This window comes from Enhydra lutris, unplaced genomic scaffold (assembly GCF_002288905.1).
Source record: "Enhydra lutris kenyoni isolate GAN:26980312 unplaced genomic scaffold, ASM228890v2 scaffoldscaffold2, whole genome shotgun sequence".
Classification (NCBI taxonomy): domain Eukaryota; kingdom Metazoa; phylum Chordata; class Mammalia; order Carnivora; family Mustelidae; genus Enhydra; species Enhydra lutris.
The window spans coordinates 8,748,502-8,770,536 of NW_019154086.1; the positions used below are offsets into that span (position 1 = coordinate 8,748,502).

The 22,035-nt window shown below is 33.6% G+C and overlaps 1 protein-coding gene across 2 annotated transcripts in view; it reads right to left on the reverse strand.

Annotated features, from left to right (window-relative positions):
- LOC111148047 (ATPase phospholipid transporting 11B (putative)) overlaps window positions 1–22,035 on the reverse strand; it is a 116,303-nt gene that overhangs the window by 28,943 nt on the left and 65,325 nt on the right. For both annotated transcript variants that reach the window (XM_022504421.1, XM_022504429.1), the window contains exons 18-25: window positions 20,425–20,606; window positions 18,991–19,194; window positions 13,179–13,332; window positions 11,906–12,008; window positions 8,232–8,377; window positions 7,000–7,059; window positions 5,361–5,488; window positions 4,155–4,293 (exon numbers count right to left, since the gene is read on the reverse strand). In XM_022504421.1, the coding sequence (XP_022360129.1) occupies window positions 4,155–4,293; window positions 5,361–5,488; window positions 7,000–7,059; window positions 8,232–8,377; window positions 11,906–12,008; window positions 13,179–13,332; window positions 18,991–19,194; window positions 20,425–20,606 (1,116 nt within the window). The remainder of the gene's footprint in view (window positions 1–4,154; window positions 4,294–5,360; window positions 5,489–6,999; window positions 7,060–8,231; window positions 8,378–11,905; window positions 12,009–13,178; window positions 13,333–18,990; window positions 19,195–20,424; window positions 20,607–22,035) is intronic.

The following is a 22,035-nucleotide window of genomic DNA, read 5'->3' on the forward strand; positions in this document are numbered from 1 at the left end:
GTTGGTGGGAATGCAAACTGGAGCAGCCACTGTGGAAAACAGTATGGAGGTTCTTCAAAAAGTTAAAAATAGAGCTACCCTATGATCCAGCAATTTACATTATTGGGTATTTACAAAGAATACAAAAAACTAATTCAAAGAAATGCATGCAGCCCTATGTTTAAAGCAGCATTATTTACGATAGCCAAATTATGGAAGCAGCCTAAGTGTCCACTGATTGATGAATGGATAAAAAGGAGGTACATATATACAATGAAATACTATTCAGTCATAAAAAAAGAATGAAATCTTCCCATTTGCAATAACATGGATGGAACTAGAGAGTATAATGTTAAGTGAAATAAGTTGGTCAGAGTAAGATAAATACCATACAATTTCACTCATGTGGAATTTAAGAAAACAAAACAAACCAGTGAAGGGGACGAAAAAGACAAAACAAGAAACTTAATTATAGAGAACAATCAGAACAACCAGAGATGGTTACCAGAGAGGAGTTGGGTGGGGGGATGAGTGAAATTGGTGATGGGGATTAAGGACTACGTTTGTTATGATGAGCACTGGGTTTCATATGGAATTGTTGAATCACTATATCATACACCTGAAACTAATATAACACTGTATGGTAACTAACTTGAAGTAAAAATGTTTTAAAAAGTATCAAATTATATGTGTGTGTATGTGTGTGTGTATTATATACACAAACACATATATATTTATTAGAGCACATATGTACACATGAGAATGCGTGAGCGGGGGAGGGGGAATTAAAGGGAAAGGGGAGAGGGACAGAATCTTAAGCAGGTTCCATGCCCAGCATGAAGCTGGATGCCAGACTCAATCTCAAGACCCTGAGACCCTGAGCTGAAATCAAGAGTTGGACATTTAACCAACTGAACCACTCAGATGCCCTTCAAATTATATATTTTTAGTGCATTTACTATATATCAAATACAACTCAATCAAGCTGTTTTTATTTTTAATTTATTTTTTAAAAAGATATTATATATTTATTTGTAAGAGAAAGAGAGAGAGAAGGAGCACAAATGGGGGTGGAGGGCAGGCAGAGGGAAAAGCAGGCTCTCTGCTGAGCAAGGAGCCCAATGTGGGACTCAGTCTCAGGACCCTGGGATCATGACCTAAGCCAAAGGCAGATGCTTAACTGATGCTTAACAGATGCTTAGCGCCTGAGTGGTGTTCCTCAATGAAGCTGTTTTTTAAAAAAATGTTTTCATGGAAGTCAGTTTTTCTATTATTTTTGGAGGACTTAAAATTTTTTAATTATTTTTTTTTATATTCCTAAGTAATCCCTACATCCAATGTGGGGCTTAAATTTATGACCCTGAGATTGAGAGTCACATGCTCTACTGACTGGGCCAGCCAAGGGCCCCAGGAGAACTTAAAAATTTTTAAAGTTATATCAAGATCTGACTGACTCATTTCACTTAGCATTATGATTTCACTCATTTGTGCAATTTAAGAAACAAAACAAACAAGCAAAGGGAAAAAAGAGACAGGGAGACAAACTAAGAAACAGACTCTTAATTATATAGAGAACAAACTGATGGGTTAAGGGAGAGGGGTGGGAGGATGGGTTAAATAGATGTTGGGGATTAAGCAGTGCACTTGTGGTAATGAGCCCTGGGTGAAACATGGAAGTGCTAAATCACTATATCGTATACTAGAAACTAATATAACACCGTATGTTAACTAACTGGAATCAAAATAAAAACTTAAAAAAATAAAATAAAACCAAATTTTTGTCAAAAACAAAGTAACATCAAGTTTTTTGGTTTTTTTTTTTTTTTTTTTTTTTTTTAAGATTTTACTTATTTATTAGAGGCTAGAGAGCACAAGTAGGCAGAGCAGCAGGCAGAGAGAGAGGGAGAAGCAGGCTCTCCACTGAGCAGGGAGCCTGATCTGGAGCTCGATCCCAGGACTCTGGGATCATGACCTGAGCCAAAGACAGCTGCTTAACCCACTGAGCCACCCAGGCGGCCCAACATCAAGATTTCTAACAAGTATTTTATAGAAGGTTTACCTTCTGTCAAAATTATTTAAATAAAAAAAAAAAATGGTGATCCTGTTGGATTACAGAAATAACTCAAACTTTTATGTTAAGCTCATTTTTAGCTTTGAAAATAAAATGAGAAGATAACCCACATAATATATTCACCATATAACTAATCTGTGACTTTTGCCCAAATATTTGTGATAAGATGACACTGCTGTATTTTAAGAGAAAATGGGAGAAGAACCTTAATTTCCCCTTAACTGTCCTACCCTCCCTGGACTCCAAACTATTTTAACTCTTCCTTGTTCCTCTCTCAGGATCACTTATTTGCATCAACTTCATCTTGATCTTGAGCCACTTCTCTCCCAGGACTTCTACTTAATAATGTTTTCTAGTTCAGGTTTACAACTGTTTGTTGGGCATAAAGAATAATTACTGGAAAATGAAAGCATTCAAACACATCCAGTGCTGAACAATGAGACATGGGCTAGATGTCTAAAGAGATTTTCAGACCAGGAAGATGTAAGAGGGTGCCAAGGACAAAGCTCTGTGGATTCAACCCTGAAGAACTGATAGTCGTAAGAGAGACTTTGGGAATTTCCTCTAGAGGAAATGTAACAATGGTTTGGAAGGAGAAACGAGCACTGCATGTTTTCAGAGAGCCAGCAAGGACAGTTTAACCTACACATTTAAAGAGGGGAGATTCTGGGAGAAGCAGATCAGAAGGGATTGGGAAGGATGGGGTCTTCGAAATAATGACTGGATGGTAAAAATAACAACTAACACTGCCAAGACTTATTGAGTACTTCTATATGCTAGTCACTGTGCCTAATGCTCTACATATATCATTTCATCCTCAAAGGAAACCTATAAAGTAAGGATTATACTCCTATAATTTTGTGGGCGAGGAAACTGAGTCTTAGAGGGTTAACTAACTCTCTCAAATCACTCAAATAACTTCCGGTGTCAGGATGTGGCTCCAAGGCACCTGATTCCAATGTAGGCTTCTTTTCCACTGTACCTAGTATTGGTGGCCGGGACTAGTAGATTAATTTCTAGTAGTATATATTAATTTCTAGTGGTATGTATCTGAGTGGTAGAACGGGTAGGCTAAAAGGGAAAAGAAGTTAATGATTTACAACTTGAGTTTCAAAAAAAAAAAAAAAAAAGCAAACCAATAATTAATACATGGTAAAGAGAAAAAACTTTTGTACCAGAGGCCAAACAATTTACCTTCATAAAGATTTTACCTTTGTGGGCACCTGGATGGCTTGGTCAGTTAAGCATCTGACTCTTGATTTTGGTTCAGGTCATGATCTCAAGGTCTTGAGATCAAGCCCAGCAATGGGCTCTGCACTGGGCATGGTGCCTACTTGATAGTCTCTCTCTGTCTCTCTGTCTCTCTGTCTCACCCTTGCCTGCAACCACCACCCCCCGCCCCAAGCCCCGGCTCTGTACTGAAGAGTAAGGAGCACTTCCTAAGCATACAAAAAAATTTTTTTTTCACAGAATTAAAAGCAAAAACTAAACACCAAGTCCTCATTTCTCATATGAAAAATATGGGTCATAATCTCTCTCCAACAGGATTATCAAGAGGATTAATGGAGATGAAGCATGTAAAGCACTTACCAAAATATTAAGCACTAAATAGACAGTAATTATTATTAAAACATAACCCTGAAGTGAACAGCATTCAGAGGTATATCCCCTTGTGTGAATTTTTTTTTAAGATTTATTTGAGAGAGAGAGAGAGAGAAAGATTGTGTGTGGGGGGAGGGGCAGAGGGAGAGAATCTTTAAGGAGACTCCCCACTGAGCACAGAGCTTGATGTACGGCAGGATCTCATGACCCTGAGATCATGACATGAGCTGAAATCGAGTCAGATGCTTAACTGACTGAGCTACCCAGCTGTCCCTGAATTAATTTTTCAATATCAAAATTGTTTAGTAACTTGAGTTTCATATTAAGAATACATTGTATTGTATTTAACTTTTATTTGAAATCTTTTTATAACTGCATTTTATTTTAATATCTACAATTTTATAATTTGAATTGAATTTTACTTTTTTTTAAATGAAAGTTATGAAAAATCAAACTTAATCAGGCTATTAACAAATATTCTTTAAAAAATGATATATTTTACCTGGCCATTTCCAAGCAGAGATATATCTTTTCCTATTAGAAAATAGGATCCAAAAAAGAAAATAAAGGCATGACTGAAACCCAGAATGGTCCAATAAAGAAATGTTTTAATGCTTAGTTGATGGTTTTTACTAATGTCTCTGTATATTTAAAAAAAAAAAAAAAGAAGAAAGAAAAGGAACATATTAGGATTCATATTTATTATTTACCTACTAAATGATTACTACAATTTGACAGTTAAAAAACAAGATGGATTTTTAATTTAACATTGCTTGAAAATATTAGCAGAAAGAATAAACCTGAATTTACAAATCACTGTTTATAATAATATATGTCTGTGTAACAGCTTGCAGTTCACCTAATGTATTCAAATACCTTTTCTCATTTAAGAAAGGAACATAACATAGACAAAGTAATTCAGTTTAGTTGTGAAAAGTTGATCTGTATTATATTCTGTTGTTAACATTCAGTCACTCTGCTAAGACTGTCACTTTTTTTTTAGTGGAGTCATTTTAGTTTTGTTCAGCACTGAGGTTCCTAATCCATTTCATAACCATCATCAGCTATTATGGGAAGAACAGCCTATCCTAATCTTAGGTCAAGCCCAGTCCTAGGTATCCTGGAAAATCAAGGTGAGCTACTGCCATTTCTGGATGACTGAATATCTTTATAAGAGTGGACATCAGGTTAATGAGGGAACCATAAGCTAGCTGGTCCTGAGGAATAGTTCCACAACTCTGTGATCACTTACTTGGTTCTGAAGAAAAAGGGATAACCCAAAAGATCTGGAATTGGAATTAATGTCTTCAACCCCACATTTTGCACTGATTATGACTCTAAATTTGTCAATGCTACAACATGAACTAATTTCTTAGAATTCTAGAGATAACCAATTACTGAATAACTTCTTTTGTGCACATAAAATGAAATACTACTGGTTTTCAACAGTAAATGCAAATTACACAATTGCCCAACACATTCCTAGTATGAAAGTGTTCATTCCTAAAAACACTGGTAAAGTTATTCAAATTTTTCTTTGATGTTCAACAATTACAAACCATAAACTACTTTCCTTAGTAAAGTATTATCACCAAGACACTACCTAATGTATTTGTTTATTTTTAAGGTGCTTTCAAAAATTGATAACTATGTAATAATTATTTGCAATCAAAAGTGTTATGGACATATAACACTGGAAAATACTTACCGATAGAGGGTGGGCTTGCTCTGTAATACATGAGGATCTATATGCTGTTCCAATAGACTATATATCAGAATAGGTAGGGAAGTAAAACAAATATTGTATAAAGTCAGGTACACGCTGTCATATAGTGTCTAGAAAGAGAAATTGATAGGAATTTTGAGCTTCTAAACTATGTATTACTGTTATATATATAATCACAAATAAGTATATTAAAAATAAACATGAGAATTATATAGCTTTTTCAATTTACACAAAAATCAATTTTAATAATTCTAATTTGTTTCTTATATGGACATAAACATATAATATTCAGATTTATATTCTTGTGGGAATTGGAACATTCTGTTATGTGAAATGATCCATATTTATAAGTGACTTGCACTTACATTTCAAGATTCTTCACAATTTGGTCAGTGTGATGTAATTTTACACAATTCTCCTACATGCATCCCAGGCTTTTTATTATTCCTTTGATATACTACACAAATAATTTTGTTTTTATGGCTCTGTCTTACTATCTAAGTCCTACATTTCCTTTAAGGCATGATCTAAAGCCCAAGCAGGTATTTGGAATTGGAAGTTACAGGCTGTCAATAGAAGTGAAAACGGTGATTAAGGATAGAGACAACCCATGAAAAACCAAATATAACTAAATCCTTATTTATTTATTAAAACATTTTTATTTATTTGAGAGAGAGTGAGAGCATGAGCAGGGGGAAGGGCAGAGGGAGAGAAAGAAGCAGACTCCCTGCTGAGCAGGGAGCCCAACCCAGGGCTCAATATCAGGACCCTGGAATCATAACCTGAGCAGAAGGTAGATGCTTAACAGACTATACCACCCAGGTGCCCCAAGCTCTTATTATTTCAATTAATTAGAATAATAGTCTTGATCAATTAGGGATGTATACTGTGGTACGTGAAAAGGATGCTCAGTTAGTCAAAAGTTGTAGGACCTAGTATGGTATAGCTGTTAGCTATGTGATCTTGGGCAAGTTACTTAATTTCTGTGGATTTCCATTTCATTTTCTATAAAATAAGAGTAGATCAGGAATGGCAAATATGTGACATGTGTACAACCACAGACCCACATGTGCTCATTATAGCTTACTACTAACAAATTACAGGGTTTTCTTTCTGAGCTTATAGCTTTAGAAACCTTTTCAATGTAGCGTTCTTGGTCTGGTGGTCTCTATCAATTATTTAGAATTAGCTTCTGAGATAAAGCCTAAATATCATTCCTGGACTCAGCCACTAAGCTTTCTTCCCAAGCCAAAGAAATTCTGTCAAAAAATAAATGAGGTAATCTCCCTATTAGTTATCCTGACATCGCTTGATACAGAGTTTACAGAAGTATTACACATAAGTTGAAAAAAGTTACCTAAATTCTCTCATAAGCTGTTTAGAGTTAGTATCTATTTTACAGAAAGCATCCAGAATTAAAATATATTTTGGTATTAACATTCACTTCAACTTGAAAATCAGAATAAATATTATCAATGTTATACTGATCAAATACACTAATTAGGGAAGTTTTGTCTATTTGAGGAATAGGAAAAACATAAAAAAATCCCTCCAACTATCAAAAACCGAATACACATACCTTATTCTAAAAAGGATAAATCAAAAGCTTCTCTTTACTTACTTGTTGAGAAAACAAACAGTAGAACTGATATAAAAATTGGGGTGTGATAAAGCACACATTCTGAAAAACAAGATTAAATGAAAATAATTAAAATATTTGGGTCTAAAAGAGAAATGATTTCTAAAAATAGCTATTAAAAAGCCAGAAACACAATCCCAGCAGACATGTAAGTAGAGGATCTGCTCATAAGAACCTGTCCCATCATTTAAAAATGTCTAAAAGAATTCTAAGCAGTGCCACAAATGTCAGAATGAAAATACCTTTGACTTTTATTGCTAAGCAATGCCATAATTTTGAATTTAAAACCTTCCAGCTATTCTTCAATATTTTCCATATACAATACAATAAGTATAGTTTATTAAACTCTAGGCAGTAATAGCTTTAAAATTAAAAAAAAATGTTTAAAACAATAAATGGAACTAGGGAAATGTCTTTCCATTTCAATATACTTACATCACAGCAAAAGCTAATAAGGAAGAGAAAAATTGCCACCATCATTTATTAGCAATATGCAATCTACCTGTGTTTTTTTCATTGGCTAGTAGCTATTATTTATAGAACATATGCAACACAGGATACTCTGGTGTACTAAATGCCTTGGTACCCAGCAGCAACTAACATGGGTTCCACTGAAGTTCACCTTCTCCAAAGGGGTTAAGAGATAAAATAGTATTTCAACATAATTAGTTTTCTTATAATCCAATGTTTTTACTTTATGCATTTAAAGCCCCTTTAATAAGTAGTTTATATATCTCGCTAGAGTATCAAAAGGTCACTCATGGCACAAAAAAAGGAAGAACCTCTGCTTTAAATCAGTGTATTGGACTTAAAACTTATTACTAGTTCAGGACAAAATAACATGGAAGAAATAAAATTAATTACATTCTAATTCACACAGGATGAAACATATCAATTTTAAGTGTGAATTCTGATGCTGACAAATGTATATACTCATGTAACCACCCCATAATCAAATCAGAGAACTCTATCATCCAAAGTTCTCTTATATCCCTTTCCAGTTGGTGCTATCGCCTGAACCCTTGGCCTCAGGCAACCACTGATTTGCTGTCATTAAACATTAGATTTATAACAAAAATCTTGATATATTCCATAAACTGTTATTTTTACTTATGAAAACAATTTTTAAAATAATTTGAATTGTAATTGCATATAAATTGGAGCCTATATTACTATGTCAGTAAACGACTGTAAAATATCTCCATGAAACTCACCTTATAAAAAAAATACTGTACAAGGGTAGCTATTCTAATATAATAAAAATGACCATGAACAAAAAGCAATTTGGAGAGGAATTTAAATCTAGCTATTGCATAGTCACTATTTCTTGCAGCTTGTCTTCCTTCTTTACCCATGATTCCTGTAATAAAGAAGACAAAATGGCAAGTTCATTGATAACTGTTAAGTGTGATTTTCATGATTTATCTGCAATATCTTAATTACCGATAGCAGCTGAACCTGAACTTAGGATCACTATATCCTAATATATAGCAGAGAGTAGACTCCCAAAAGGTTGTTCAACTTAAATAGGTAATTAATACAAGGCACGTAACATCAAGTTTCAAAGACTCAGCATATAATAAAATACAACTAATATAAAAATAATATTGAAAGTTCAGGATCTAATAAGAATATCGAGTTTTACATTAATAGACACGAAGTACTAGTTAATAGATTTCTAATGGAGAAAATGCTATATAATGAACTGAGGGTCTCAGAAGGGAAGGGTAACAGGGTGATGGGTATTAAGGAGGACATGTATTGTGATGTGCACTGGGTGTTGTACCTAACTGATGAATCACTGAACACAACATCAAAAACTAATGATGTACTAACAGTGGCTAACTGTAATAATAAAAAAAAATAGCTTTAATCCAATGAACATATAAAAAATATCCAAATTGAATGATTCCAACCTAGCAAAAATAAGCATGTTTAATGGTTTTAAAACTTTCACACACAAGTCAAACAAAATGCGCTCTTTATTTATTTATTGAATAAATAACTTAATTATTTAAAAAGGAACTGCTGATTTTATTATTGGATTCAATAGGCATGAACTATTTCAATAAATATAACTGGAACAAACATTATATGGAGCAAACAAAAAGACTTAACAAAAATTGTATATAAGGTATGCTAAAAATTCTTGCATAATTAATAGTGAGAAAAGTTTTAACACTCATAACTTTTTATCTTTCCACAACTATACCTAAATAAAAAGTTACACATGAAGTAGCAACTCACCATATTAAATGTCTGTTTATTGTGACTATATTGCTCCCTACTTGTTATTTTATCTAACTGAGGCTGGACAAAATGTGCTATTTAAAAGTATACAGTATCACCTGAAGTCAGTACATAATTTTATCTGGTAAATATGACTACATTTTAAAGATTACAGTAATTCTTTAGGTTTCAAAAGAGTTATTATAAGCCAACTTTATTTTTTCAATCTGGAAACAGCTTTGAAAAATGATTTTTCAAAATTATAATTTATTTTCATCATAAAAGGATTAAAATTTTCCAAAATGTATAGGTAAAGATAATTACATTTATAACACCTAGAGAAGACTACTAGTTTTGGTCTATATCCTTTTAGAATTTTTCCTTCTGCATTTTTTGGGTGTATATACAAATATGATATACAAAATGAGATTATTTGTTTTGTGATCTGCTATTGTCATTTAATACATTATGGACACTGTTTATAACATATGTTTTTGTCAACATATTCATTTATCTTTCTCAGAAAAAAATTCCTGGATACATAATTGCCAGGTCAATAGGCACACATTTAAAATTCTGTTATACATAACAACGCAGGGTATACCAATTTACACTCCTGCTAATATTGTATACAAGGATTTGTTAATTCTATATCTTTGCCAATTCCAGGTTTATCATTTTTTGTAATTTTTGCCAACCTCATAGGCAATTTTAACTTGCATTTTTTGGATTAGTGACTGAATACTTTTTTCAGGCATTTAGTCTTCATTTTAGATATCTCCTTTTGTGACAACCGATGACTCACATCCTTCTGCATATTTTACCAAAGTGTTTTCCTCATACTCCTTAATTTAAGACCTTACATACCAGAAATATTAAGACTTTGTTATCTGTTTTGCAAATATTCTTTATCAGTTTCATGTTTAAAATCTGCATTTGGGGGTATTTACTTCTGCCACACATAATGATGTCTTCCTTCACAGTGCCTTGCTTTCTTTGATATTTCTACTAAAAAGATCCTCCAATACCTCAAATTACAAGATTATTAAATTAAATCATTAAATCTTTTCTTCTATTACTTTTAGTGGTCTTTAAAATTTTTTTTTAAGATTTATTTATTTATTTGAGAGAGTGAGAGAGCACATGAGCAGAGGGACAAAGAGAGAGAAAGAGAATCCCAAGTAGATTCCCTGCTAAACATGAGTGCAGGGCTTGGGGCTCAATCTCACAGAGCCTGAGATCATGACCTGAGATGACACCAAGAGTCAGATGCTCAACTGACTGAGCCACCCAGGTGACCCTCTTTGAAGTTTTTTTAAAATCCTTAATCCATCTAGAATTTGTTTAGCTATAAGCAATGGAAAAGAATCCAACTTCTTTTTTTTCCTGAATAACCAAACCAGTTATACTAATATTTTTTTTATCAAGTAATTTGTTCCCCTACTTATTTGAAACATCTCTTACGTTATAAATTTCCAGATATTTGAATCTATTCTGTTCATGGGTCTGTTACCATCTAGACTGAAACTGTTATAAATACTGTAGCTTTTTATGCTTTAATGTATGGTATAGGAAATTATCATCAAATTGTTATGGAGATTTATGGGAAACAATAATAGAAGTTAGAAAGAAAATTAAGTTATCATAATGAAGATTTAATTAGCTCAGAGAAAGGAACTGATTTGAGAGCTACACTGGAGATATTAGACCTGAGAACTACTTCACAGGACATTATAGTGGTGATTCCAGAAGAGGCATCAGCTTCTTTTCTAACTAAAACTTTATCTACTTCATTAAAAAAACCTTCATACTTTTCATCTTTGCTTCTGTATTTGTATAATAAAGTTATTTAGGGATACAGGTCAGACTATGGTTTAAATATGAAATGACTGATAAACATAATAAAGTGATATTAGTATCCTAAAACCAACAAAAATTTTAGGCAAAAATAGAAAAGAAATTAGAATAAAGGTTATTAGATTAGAAAATTATTTGAAATTTTGTATTTATTATTTTAGTTTAATTTCTTATTTCTAAAATTGTCATTAGAATGAGTTACAGAATCTTTAGGTTGAAAAATAGAGTAAGTAATAACACTCTAAAACAATAAATTGAAACCATGAGGAGAACTATGTAAATCACAAATTTAGAGTTTAAAAATGATAAAATGATGTGAAAAAGTACTTCACAAGTACTTCACAAGTGAGAAAGTACTTGCAAAATGGCAAGTAAAAATTAAATTATTATGAAGGGGGCTTGGCAAGATAAAATCCACTAACATGGTATTTATTTCCTTGAAATTTTGTAATTAAAATATCCTAGGGATGCCTGGGTGGCTCAGTCAGTTAAGTGTCTGCCTTCAGCTCAGGTCATGATCCCAGGGTCCTGGGATCAAGTCCTATAAGGGGCTCCTTGCTCAGCTAGGAGCCTGCTTCTCTCTTTGCCTGCAACTCCCCCTGTTTGTGCTCTCATTTTCAATCTGATAAATAAATAATCTTTTAAAAAATCCTAAATATTGGGCTTAATTGAGGGGGATACACTGATCTATTACTATATTGCATTCATATATTTGACACTGCACTTTAGTCCACAAAAGGAAAATTCAAAGTCACCAAATAAGTATACCAACTTTAAAAATTCAAGTAAAAAAATCAATCACCTATGCCGACATGTGCTTCTTGTATCATGCTTACATCATTAGCACCATCACCAACAGCCAATGTTATAGGTTTCTCAGGTGAGATTTTTATCAGTCTTATTACCTGAAAGATATATAACTAATTGGTTATTTATTATAAAATTTCAATTTTCTTATAGTAGTCATTTATCTGAAATGACAGTTATAAGAATAGTTGAATAATGAAAAAAATTAATTTTGTACTAGACAATAATATGCCCTGGGGTTCATTTTCTGAGAATTTAGGAATGTCTTTCAAACATGTCACAGCAAAAAAGAATATTATCTTTGGATTTTATGATGGGAATCAAGAATCTTAAATACTACTTAATAACTGTGTTAGAAAATAGACATAATTGAACTTAGGCAAAATGTTCTCTTTCTCAGGAAATTATTCTTTTCGTTTGAAGTAGAAGAAAGATAATTACTTTCTCTTGTCATAAAATTTAAGAAATTTTAAAAAGCAACAAAGATTAAATTCAATAAAGTCAAAAGAAAGGTTTCTTTGGAATTCTTGAACATACTTAAAGAACCTAGGCATTAGCTCTATTTGGTCTTCAGTTTTAGTCTCCACAGACCGGGGTACGTGATTTATAACAATATAGGCATTTTAACACTCACTTGAATCATAGCTGAAATTTAAATATTTCTTATATATAGCTTCAAACCACAAGAACTGACTTTTTAACTTAAAGTTTCATCACTTAATAGCTACTTTTAACAAAGAATTATCACTGTATGAGAATGCAAAAATTAGCAGAGATCCACAGAACCACCTGAAGTGGCAAAAGTCTAACAGGTCCTCATTAGCTAAATAACTGAAGAAACTAAGTTATCATAGTTCAATTTCTGTCTCAGCAAAATCACAAACTGATATTCATCAAAGACTTTGTAGGTCATTACGAATAGTTGAAACTAATAATCACTCTGAAAATTCCAAAGGTCATTAGACCAATGTACTTGGTTAACATTCAAAATGTGAGAGGTGACTCACTTAGTAACATTCATACACTACATACTACCAAATAGGACTAGATAAGGCATTAACTTTAAAGAATAATTTTTCACTTTTTTTAAAAAAGTAGGCTCCATGTCCAGCATGGAGCCCAATGCGAGGCTTGACCTAAAGACTCTGAGATCAAGACCTGAGCAGAGATCAAGAGTCAGATGCCCAACTGATTGAACCATCCAGGAGCCCCCAAGAATACTTTTAGATCTAAATATCTTTCTGCAATGTTTTATAACACAAACATACCTTTGCTTTTTGCAGTGGTGCCATACGACAGCATAATACAGCTGAACAATTTCTGCAAACTTCCATAAATAGTTTTTCATGCTCCCTGAGTGCAAGAGACAGACTGGTCCCATCCACCACCAGCCCGTGCTGAATCACATGATCCTCTTTAATTCTAAGAGAAAATTATATCCTCTGTTAGATACATTGAAGTTGTATTATTTATACTTAAATTTAGCAAACAAAAATTCTTACAAAAAGATGGACCATAGACTTTATGGTTACAAAACTGATATACCGGGGAAGAAACTAAGTTATGAGATTAAGCAGAACTGAAAGCTGAGATTAAGTAGAACTGAGAGTGACTTATATGATGAGTAAAACAGATGATATTCAGTTTTACAATGAACTGATACAGATACAGTTATTATATTTTCTAAAATGTGAATTATAACACTCAGAGGTTTTTCCCCCTCATTTTAGTATGAAAAATCATATAAAAATAAAAACATTATTAGTTATACATTTAGAAAATCCTAATTTTAAAGAATTAAATGCAATTAACAATGTTTAGGAAAATTAGCAAGCTAGATTCACTATGAGAGCAGGAAGGAATAAAATAATCAAAATTGTCTTTTGATATTAACCCCTTCTATGTAACACCAGATATTCCTATGGTGGAACATGAATAACACTCTCTGTGGGCATATGCTATATGAGTACCACTCAAAGTATGATCTGATTACTGACAGCTGGGTAAACTGTTGCCAGGAAGAGACAAAAAGCTTGCATCAGTATGTGAATCAACTATAATACTGGGCAAACTATTTTGTTCAACTGTTTCTCCCCATTCTCCCTTAATAAAACTTTCATGATAAAAGAAGCAGCATCTAGATTTATATTCTGCTGCAAACATCTTTATGTAGTTGAAGGCCAGCACTCAAAGTAGCATTGTGTTACATCCATAAAGAAAATACTATTCACCACAGTATAGCAGACTGCCTGAGAAATATCCCTTCATTTTTTTTAACTTAATGCCTTTTAAAAATTTTATTTAAATTCAATTAATTAACATGTAATATATTATTAGTTTCTGAGGTGGAGGTCAGTGATTCATCAGTCTTACATAATACCCAGTGCTCATTACATCACATGCCCTCCTTAATGTCTATCACCCAGTTACCCCATTCCTCTACCTCCCTCCCCTCTAGCAATCCTCAGTTTGTTTCAGATGCTTTAGAGTCTCTTATGGTTTGTCTCCTGATTTTGTCTTGTTTTACTTTTTCCTCTCTTTCCCTATGACCCTCTGTTTTGTTTCTTAAATTCCACGTATGAGATATGATAATGTCTTTCTCTGATTGACTTATTTCACTTAGCCTAATACCCTCTAGTTCCATCCATGTCATTGCAAATGGCAAGATTTTATTTTTTTTGATGACTGAGTAGTATTTCACTATATATACCACATCTTCTTTAACCATTCATCTGTCAATGGATATATCCCTCCATTTTTATTTCATTTTTCCCTGCTTTGTTGAGATACAGTGGACATATAACATCATTTAAGGCATGCAATGTGATGATTTGCTACACATATATATTGCAAAATGATTACCACAATTAGGTTAGTTAACACCTTCATCCCCTCACGTAATTACCATTTTTTGATGTTGCAATTAACTTAGGATCTACTCTATTAACAATATGTAATAAAGTACTGTTAATTATAGTTATCATGCTCTACATTAGAATTCTAGAACTTATTCACTTTATATATAAGCTAGAAGTTTGTACTATTTGACCATCATCTCTCCATTTCCCCCATACTCTGGCCTCAGAAACCACCATTTTACTCTGTTTCTATGAGTTCAGCTTGTTTATATTCCACATGTATGTATTTGTCTTTCTCGGTCTAACTTACTTCACTTAGCATACTGCCCTAAAGGTCCATCCATGTCACACAAAAAATTTCTTTTTATAGCTGAATAATACTCCTGTGTTTACACACACACACACGCACTTTTCTTTATCCATTCATCCAACAACAGATACTTAGGTTGTTTCCATTCTTGGCTATTGTGAATACTGCTGCAACGAACATGGTAGAAAGTGCAAATATCCCTCTGAGACAGTGACTGCATCTTCCTTGGATATATATCCAGAGGTGGGACTGCTGGATCACACAGTTCTATCTGTAGTTTTTTGAGAAACCTCCATATTGTTTTCCATAGTGGTCATACCCACCATTTTTTTTTTTTAAAGATTTTATTTATTTGACAGAGAAAGATCACAAGTAGGCAGAGAGGCAGGCAGAGAGAGAGAGAGAGAAGGAAGCAGGCTTTTGCTGAGCGGAGAGCCCTATGTGGGGCTCAATCCCAAGACCCTGGGATCATGACCTGAGCCGAAGGCAGAGGCCCCAACCCACTGAGCCACCCAGGCGCCCCTATATCCACCATTTTTATTTTATTTTATTTTTATTATTATTTTTTTAAATTTATTTGTCAGAGAGAGAGGGAGAGAGAGCAAGCACAGGCAGACAGAATGGCAGGCAGAGGCAGAGGGAGAAGCAGGCTCCTCGCCAAGCAAGGAGCCCGATGTGGGACTCGATCCCAGGACGCTGGGATCATGACCTGAGCCGAAGGCAGCTCCTTAACCAACTGAGCCACCCAGGCGTCCCTATCCACCATTTTTAAATCAAAAGTGAGAACACTATTAAATGAGCAACAAGGAATAAAAACTAAATATATATCAACAGATTTTAGTCTTATAAGAAAATCTTTATGAGTTAAAATGATGTCTTTCACAGTATGCCTTATTACTATTGTGTTGCACTATAATCAATAAGCTTTCAATGATTATCTTTTACAATGTGAAATTTTAAAAAATGTATTTTTCTTTTATCAATTGCCCAGTATTTGAAAGCAACACCACACTGTTTTTTTCTCCCTATTGGCCAAATTTTACTTAGCAACCTGTGCTCCCTCCACTGTGTTCAGTCTAAGCACTGCCTGAGCACATGTCTCAGAAGAAGGGGGTAGCAAGCAGCTAAGAGTGGGAGAGAGCAGATCAGTTTTCCTCTGGAAACTTCCCAAGGCACACTAAATTAGATTTTCTCTGGAAAGGTTTTATAAGTCACCGTATTATTTCACTATCCAAGAGATATTTAGGAAATATAGCAGAGCATCTCACAGTTTTGGCACATAGTAGGCAGCATCTGTTCATCTCTGTGGCTTCACGTCTCAACACTTCCCATACCTTCTTTCCATCTTGTATTCTCTGGCCATACTCAACTACCATCACTTCTCTCTCAGCTCTGGAAATTTGCATATGCTGTCCCTTATGCTTTTTTGTGTTACTCTCTGACCAGTTAACATTTATTTTGGGAGACAGCACAGTCTTGAGTTTTCCCACAGAGCTCTGTTGTCTAGGCTAAGCTTCCCTCTTCTATATATCCAGAGCTTTCTGTTCTTGCCTGTTACAAGCCAGTTGTAATCGGTCTAGAACAGTATATCCACTGCTGTTTCTCCTATACATTTTAAGTATTCTGAGAGTAAACAATACTCCTTATATGACTCTGTATTCCAAATTCTAGATAGCAGACCATCAATGTATGTTTGTGAAGAAATGTATATAAACTAAAACTTTCAAAGGTATGGAATTCTTTGTTCTACCCAAGATTCTTATATTTATTTATTTATTTTTATTATTTTTTTTAAGATTTTATTTATTTATTTGACAAAGAGAGATCACAAGTAGGCAGAGAGGCGGGGGCGGGGGAGAAGCAGGCCCCCTGCTGAGCAGAGACACCCCCCCCCCCCCCCCGTCCCCCTGCGATGTGGGGCTTAATCCCAGGACCCCGGGATCATGAGCTGAGCCAAAGGCAGAAGCTTTAACCCACTGAGCCACCCAGGTGCCCTTACCCAGGATTTTTAGACATTTTCTGGAAGCCTATAAATCAAAATCCTATTGACTTATCTGGTTATTTCAGGAAACATATTCTACCAAAAAGATGGTATAAACTTCATATAGCCAGCCTAAAAGAAAGACTGTAGTCTTTACTTTATCATATAGCTCTTGTACAAAAAGGGAAATAAACAATATCCATAATATTAACAGAGTCATTAGAAGCGTAAATTTAGAAGACTTAAAGAAAACATTCTAAAACACAATAATTATCTTTAGATGTCTGTATTATGTTATGTCCAATCATTTCTTCTTTATCATCTTCAGTATTTTTTAAATGGACACTTACTACTTTTAAAATCAGGATTAATATTCTGGAAAGCATATATAAAGTAAATGATTCTGAGCAATTAATTTCTATGTTTTAGGGAGTTCTTCTTGATATTATGGTATTTAAATGTTTAAGCAGCCACAATGGTGGTGTCACTACTCCCAAGCTATAGTATAATTACCTAGATCAACCCCCTTTTTGAACTCAAGGAAAGAACCTTCTGAGAGTTGTACTATCTCTTTAAAACATCCCTTAAATAAGTTTTCCTTTGATGAAATTGAGTTTAGTACCACATTAATGCCTGCATATCAAATGTGAATATAGCTCTGAAAATATACTGATAACTGTGGTACTGTCTTTTCACATTTGTTTTTCTGTATTAGCATCACAAGACCACAAATGACAGGTACCTGTAGGAGACCTAAGATGCCTACATATGAGCAACCCTGATGCTTACACTGAAGCAATCCTAAATTCACTGTGAAAAATCAGAATGTTAAAGGGAGCTCATGAATAAAGTTATCTGTCTACAAAACACAGACTTAGAAAAAAAAAGAATGAACTTAGAGTATAAATACTTGGGTAATTATCATAGAACAATAAAATGCAGATTAATTTCCCAGTATAGTTAAATAAATTAGATTTGACAAGTATTTTCTGTAATGAGGTAGAAGTAAATATTTTAATTTTTGGTTTTGTGGGCCAAGAGGTTGAGGATATAATATAGGTACTTATACTAAAATAGAGGAAACAGATTTTGACAAAAATTTTTATTGACTAAGTAAAAAATGTAGTAATAGTAATTGAGCACAATTTTTAAGTAACATAAATCTACCAATGAGAAGAATGGAAATCTTTGGGGGTGGGAGGATAAAATTTTGCTTAATTGGGGTTTAAAGTTTATGCTCCCTACCATCAAAATCAATTGCAAATGTCCACCTTTTAATGATGAACTATAATGAGATTTTACATTTTAACAAAATAGAACTATCTTTAATGAGATTTTATACTTCATCTTTGAATATGTGTCTTCAATCAGGTAGTATATTAAAGTGTCACTGATTAATAAATACAATGCCATCTAATTTGATAATAAAATAATCAGTACTTCACTGTGCATTAAAAGTATATTAAAAGTCCATTTTTCTTTTGTTTGAACATGATTGGTAAATACTGATAATAAAAATACAGTAAAATATCATAGGGTAATATGGGTGACACTCAAAACATTACTGATTTATAATGGTGTCACAGTAATCTGTAGCAAATCAAGCAGCAGTGAGAAACGATAAGTGTTTCATAAGGTCTCTGTCACAACTATCCAACCAGGCTATTGTAGTGCAAAATCCTTTACTGATGATATATAAATGAATGAATGTACCTGTGTTTCAACAGAACTTTACTTACAGACGTTTAAATGTGAATTTCATAAGTTTTCACATCACAAAATATTACTCTTCTTTGGATTCTTTCTTTTCCTTTAGACAACATAAAAATTATTTTGAGCTCATGGGCTATAAAAAACAGGAAATGGGCCATCTTTGACCCATGGGCCATAGTTTGCTGACCCCTGAACTCATGAGATAATTACATTCTTACCTTCTGGCAAGCTGCCTCAATTGTTCAGCACATTCACCATCTGATTTCTGGTTTACAAGTTCAAGGATGTTCATGGTTCTATGAAAATGTCCACATGATAAACTCACACTAACAGCTGTTTCATGTTTATCACCAGTTAGTACCCATACTTTGATACCAGCCATTCTCAGTGCTTCAATAGTTTCTCGAACTCTATCTTGTAGCCTGAAAATAAAAGAAACATTAGCAGTAGAGAATACTTCTTTGACTATTTTAAATATAAACCAGATAGTACATGTAATGTTAATTTTAGACTCCCTGATGTCTAAACACGGTAACTAATGTTATAGCATAGTGATATAACCGAATTTTTTCCCATTAGGGAAGAAACAGGAATAATCAAATTAGTGATCATCTGGTTAACATAACATCTGCAAATTTGTATTTTAAGAATGTATCTTCAAAGTTGATTTTTATAGAACCACACTAAATATATGGTCTTCATAAACTCCTACTTAGAAAGTCTTAAATTTGAAATTAGAAGATTTTTCTCTTTTTTCATAAGAAAATTTCTCATATCAGTAGTTTAAAAACCAAAATATGGATAAAATAAATAAATATAATGGAAATTTATCCAAAATATAGATAAATAAAGGATGATGTAATTTCAGGTGAGTCTCAGAAATCTCATTAGGACAACTAAAAGGTAAATGAAAACCTATATTTAAAAAAAAAAAGAAAAAAAAAGAAAAGAAAACCTATATTTTAAAAAATGCAAACATTCTTAGAGACAGATGGTAGGGAACAAAGACTAAATGGACCTTAAGGAATTCACAAACTAACAGAGGAGAAAGTCTTTAAAGAAATACTTGCACTGCCACAAAAACAACATAGAACTACCTACAAAACAGAATACTTCACAAAGAGAATTTTTAATCCTATTAGGGGTAAGGAAAGGACTTAGTGGAGTGGGGGTACTATCTGAGCTATACTTTATAAAGACATTCACAAATGGATAAAGGAAAAATTATCCAGGCAGAAGGCATAGCCTTGCTAAAGAGAAAAGGCACAAAATAGAATAGTTTTAGCTACAGTTATTCAGAGAACTATATATGGTTTGGTACTACTGAGCAGAGAGTGGAAGCAGGCAGTGGTGGGAAATGAAGCTGGAGAATTAAGCAGGTGCTTAAAGCCCCTGTATGGCACACTGAGGAGTATTCTAAAAATTGCCTATAAGCAAAACTATACACAGCAGAATTCTCTCATCTATTTAAGATATCTGCTAGAATAAAAATTGTATATACTGACTAGGAAAAATTAAGACTTTAACTATTTTGATTTAAAATACATTATTATAAGATGTTAATAAATGGAATTTATGTCATAAATCAGAAACACTTGGCTAAGAAAATTCTTATGAGAGAAAAGGCAATAGCCTGTTTGTCTGATGCCTACCTGTCTTCCACTGCTGTAGCTCCAAGTAGTATCAGGTCTTTCTCTATGAACTGGAAGACATGTGCCAATTTCTCTTCCCGTTGTTGCAAGGCAGTCCTGGCTTCAAACAGACGTCTATCTATTTCTTCATACTCTTTAGATGTCAAATGTTTATAGGCTATACACAGAGTTCTTAGCCCTTTCTAAAACAGAAAAATTAAAGACAAAAATTGAACAAAAATAACTAATGAGAAATCAAGAAGTCACTGAAATAAACTGAGGCTGCCTTATCAAAAATCAATTACAAATAATTTAAAAAGTACTATCATTTAGTAATAAGAAATAAATGAAGTGTCACAAAGCCCTCATGACCTGAGTTATGGGACACATATTATCATAGCTCTTTTAATTGCTGAGGAGGTCTTAAAAAATTGCTTAAAATAACTGAAGTTTTAAAATTGTAGAATATTAGAGCCTAGACAGGATCATAAAGATTATCTTACTGTGGTTTTAAAACTGTTTTACCTGGAAAGCCAGAAAGTTCTATAGGGGTAACTTCAGGACTGTCAAGAGGGAGGTAGCCCCAGGTTCTTCTCTCTTGTTCTAACACTTACAAATCCACTTTTATGTACTTTATAAGAAATTTTTTGAAGCAAAGGAGACCATAATTTCCTGAGAGTTCTTGGTATAATGAATTTATAGTTCAATAATGAAGTCTGTGAGGTGGCCCTTATCAAATAATACTTTCTATAGTCGCCAAATGATTTTAAACCACATCATTGTATAACTTCACTAGTGAAATGGAATTATACAACACTTTGGAATATATATTTGATTATCTAATTCTCCTGGGCACAAATTTTTCTTACTGTGTTCTATTTAAAGTTCGTGTCTATAACTAAAAGCTATACAAGTTCCTTCTCTTGCCGTGCATTCTCCTCAGAAAAACCCAAAATAAATATATTTTTTAAAGATTTTATTTATTTGTTTGGCAGAGAGAGAGTGAGAAAGGGCACAAGCAAGGGGAACAGCAGGCAGAGGGAGAGGGAGAAGCAGACTCTGTGCTGAGCAGGGGGCCTGATGCAGGGCTGGATCCCAGGACCCTGGGATCATGACCTGAGCTGAAAGTAGATGCTTAGTGCCTGAGCCACCCAGGTGCCCCCCAAAATAAATATTCAAACAATAGAACTTGGAAAGGGTACACTTTAAAATACTACACGACACTATTCAGATTCCTAAATAATTTATGTTCCTTGATTTACAAATGGCCCACACCTATAAATAACTGTTTTTCTTAAAGAACAGTTAAGGGACCAATGAGTGTTATTAATATATGAAACCAATTCATTTTACAACAAATATTTACTGAATGCCAAATATGTGCCGGTATTGTTCTGGATTAACATGAGTGTAAGGGAGAACAATGTCTTTGTTCTCATGGATGTTACAGTGTGACAGATGAACTAGATCAGAAACAATTAGGAAACAAGTAATGGGAGAAAATAAACCATAGGTAAGTAAAGGAGGTAGGTGAGCAGAGAGGAGTACAGAGCAATCATTTATAGAAATGCAGAAATGAGAGATCATGAGTTCTTAAGACTAAGAACTGCCTAAAAATCTTCCTCTTCAAAT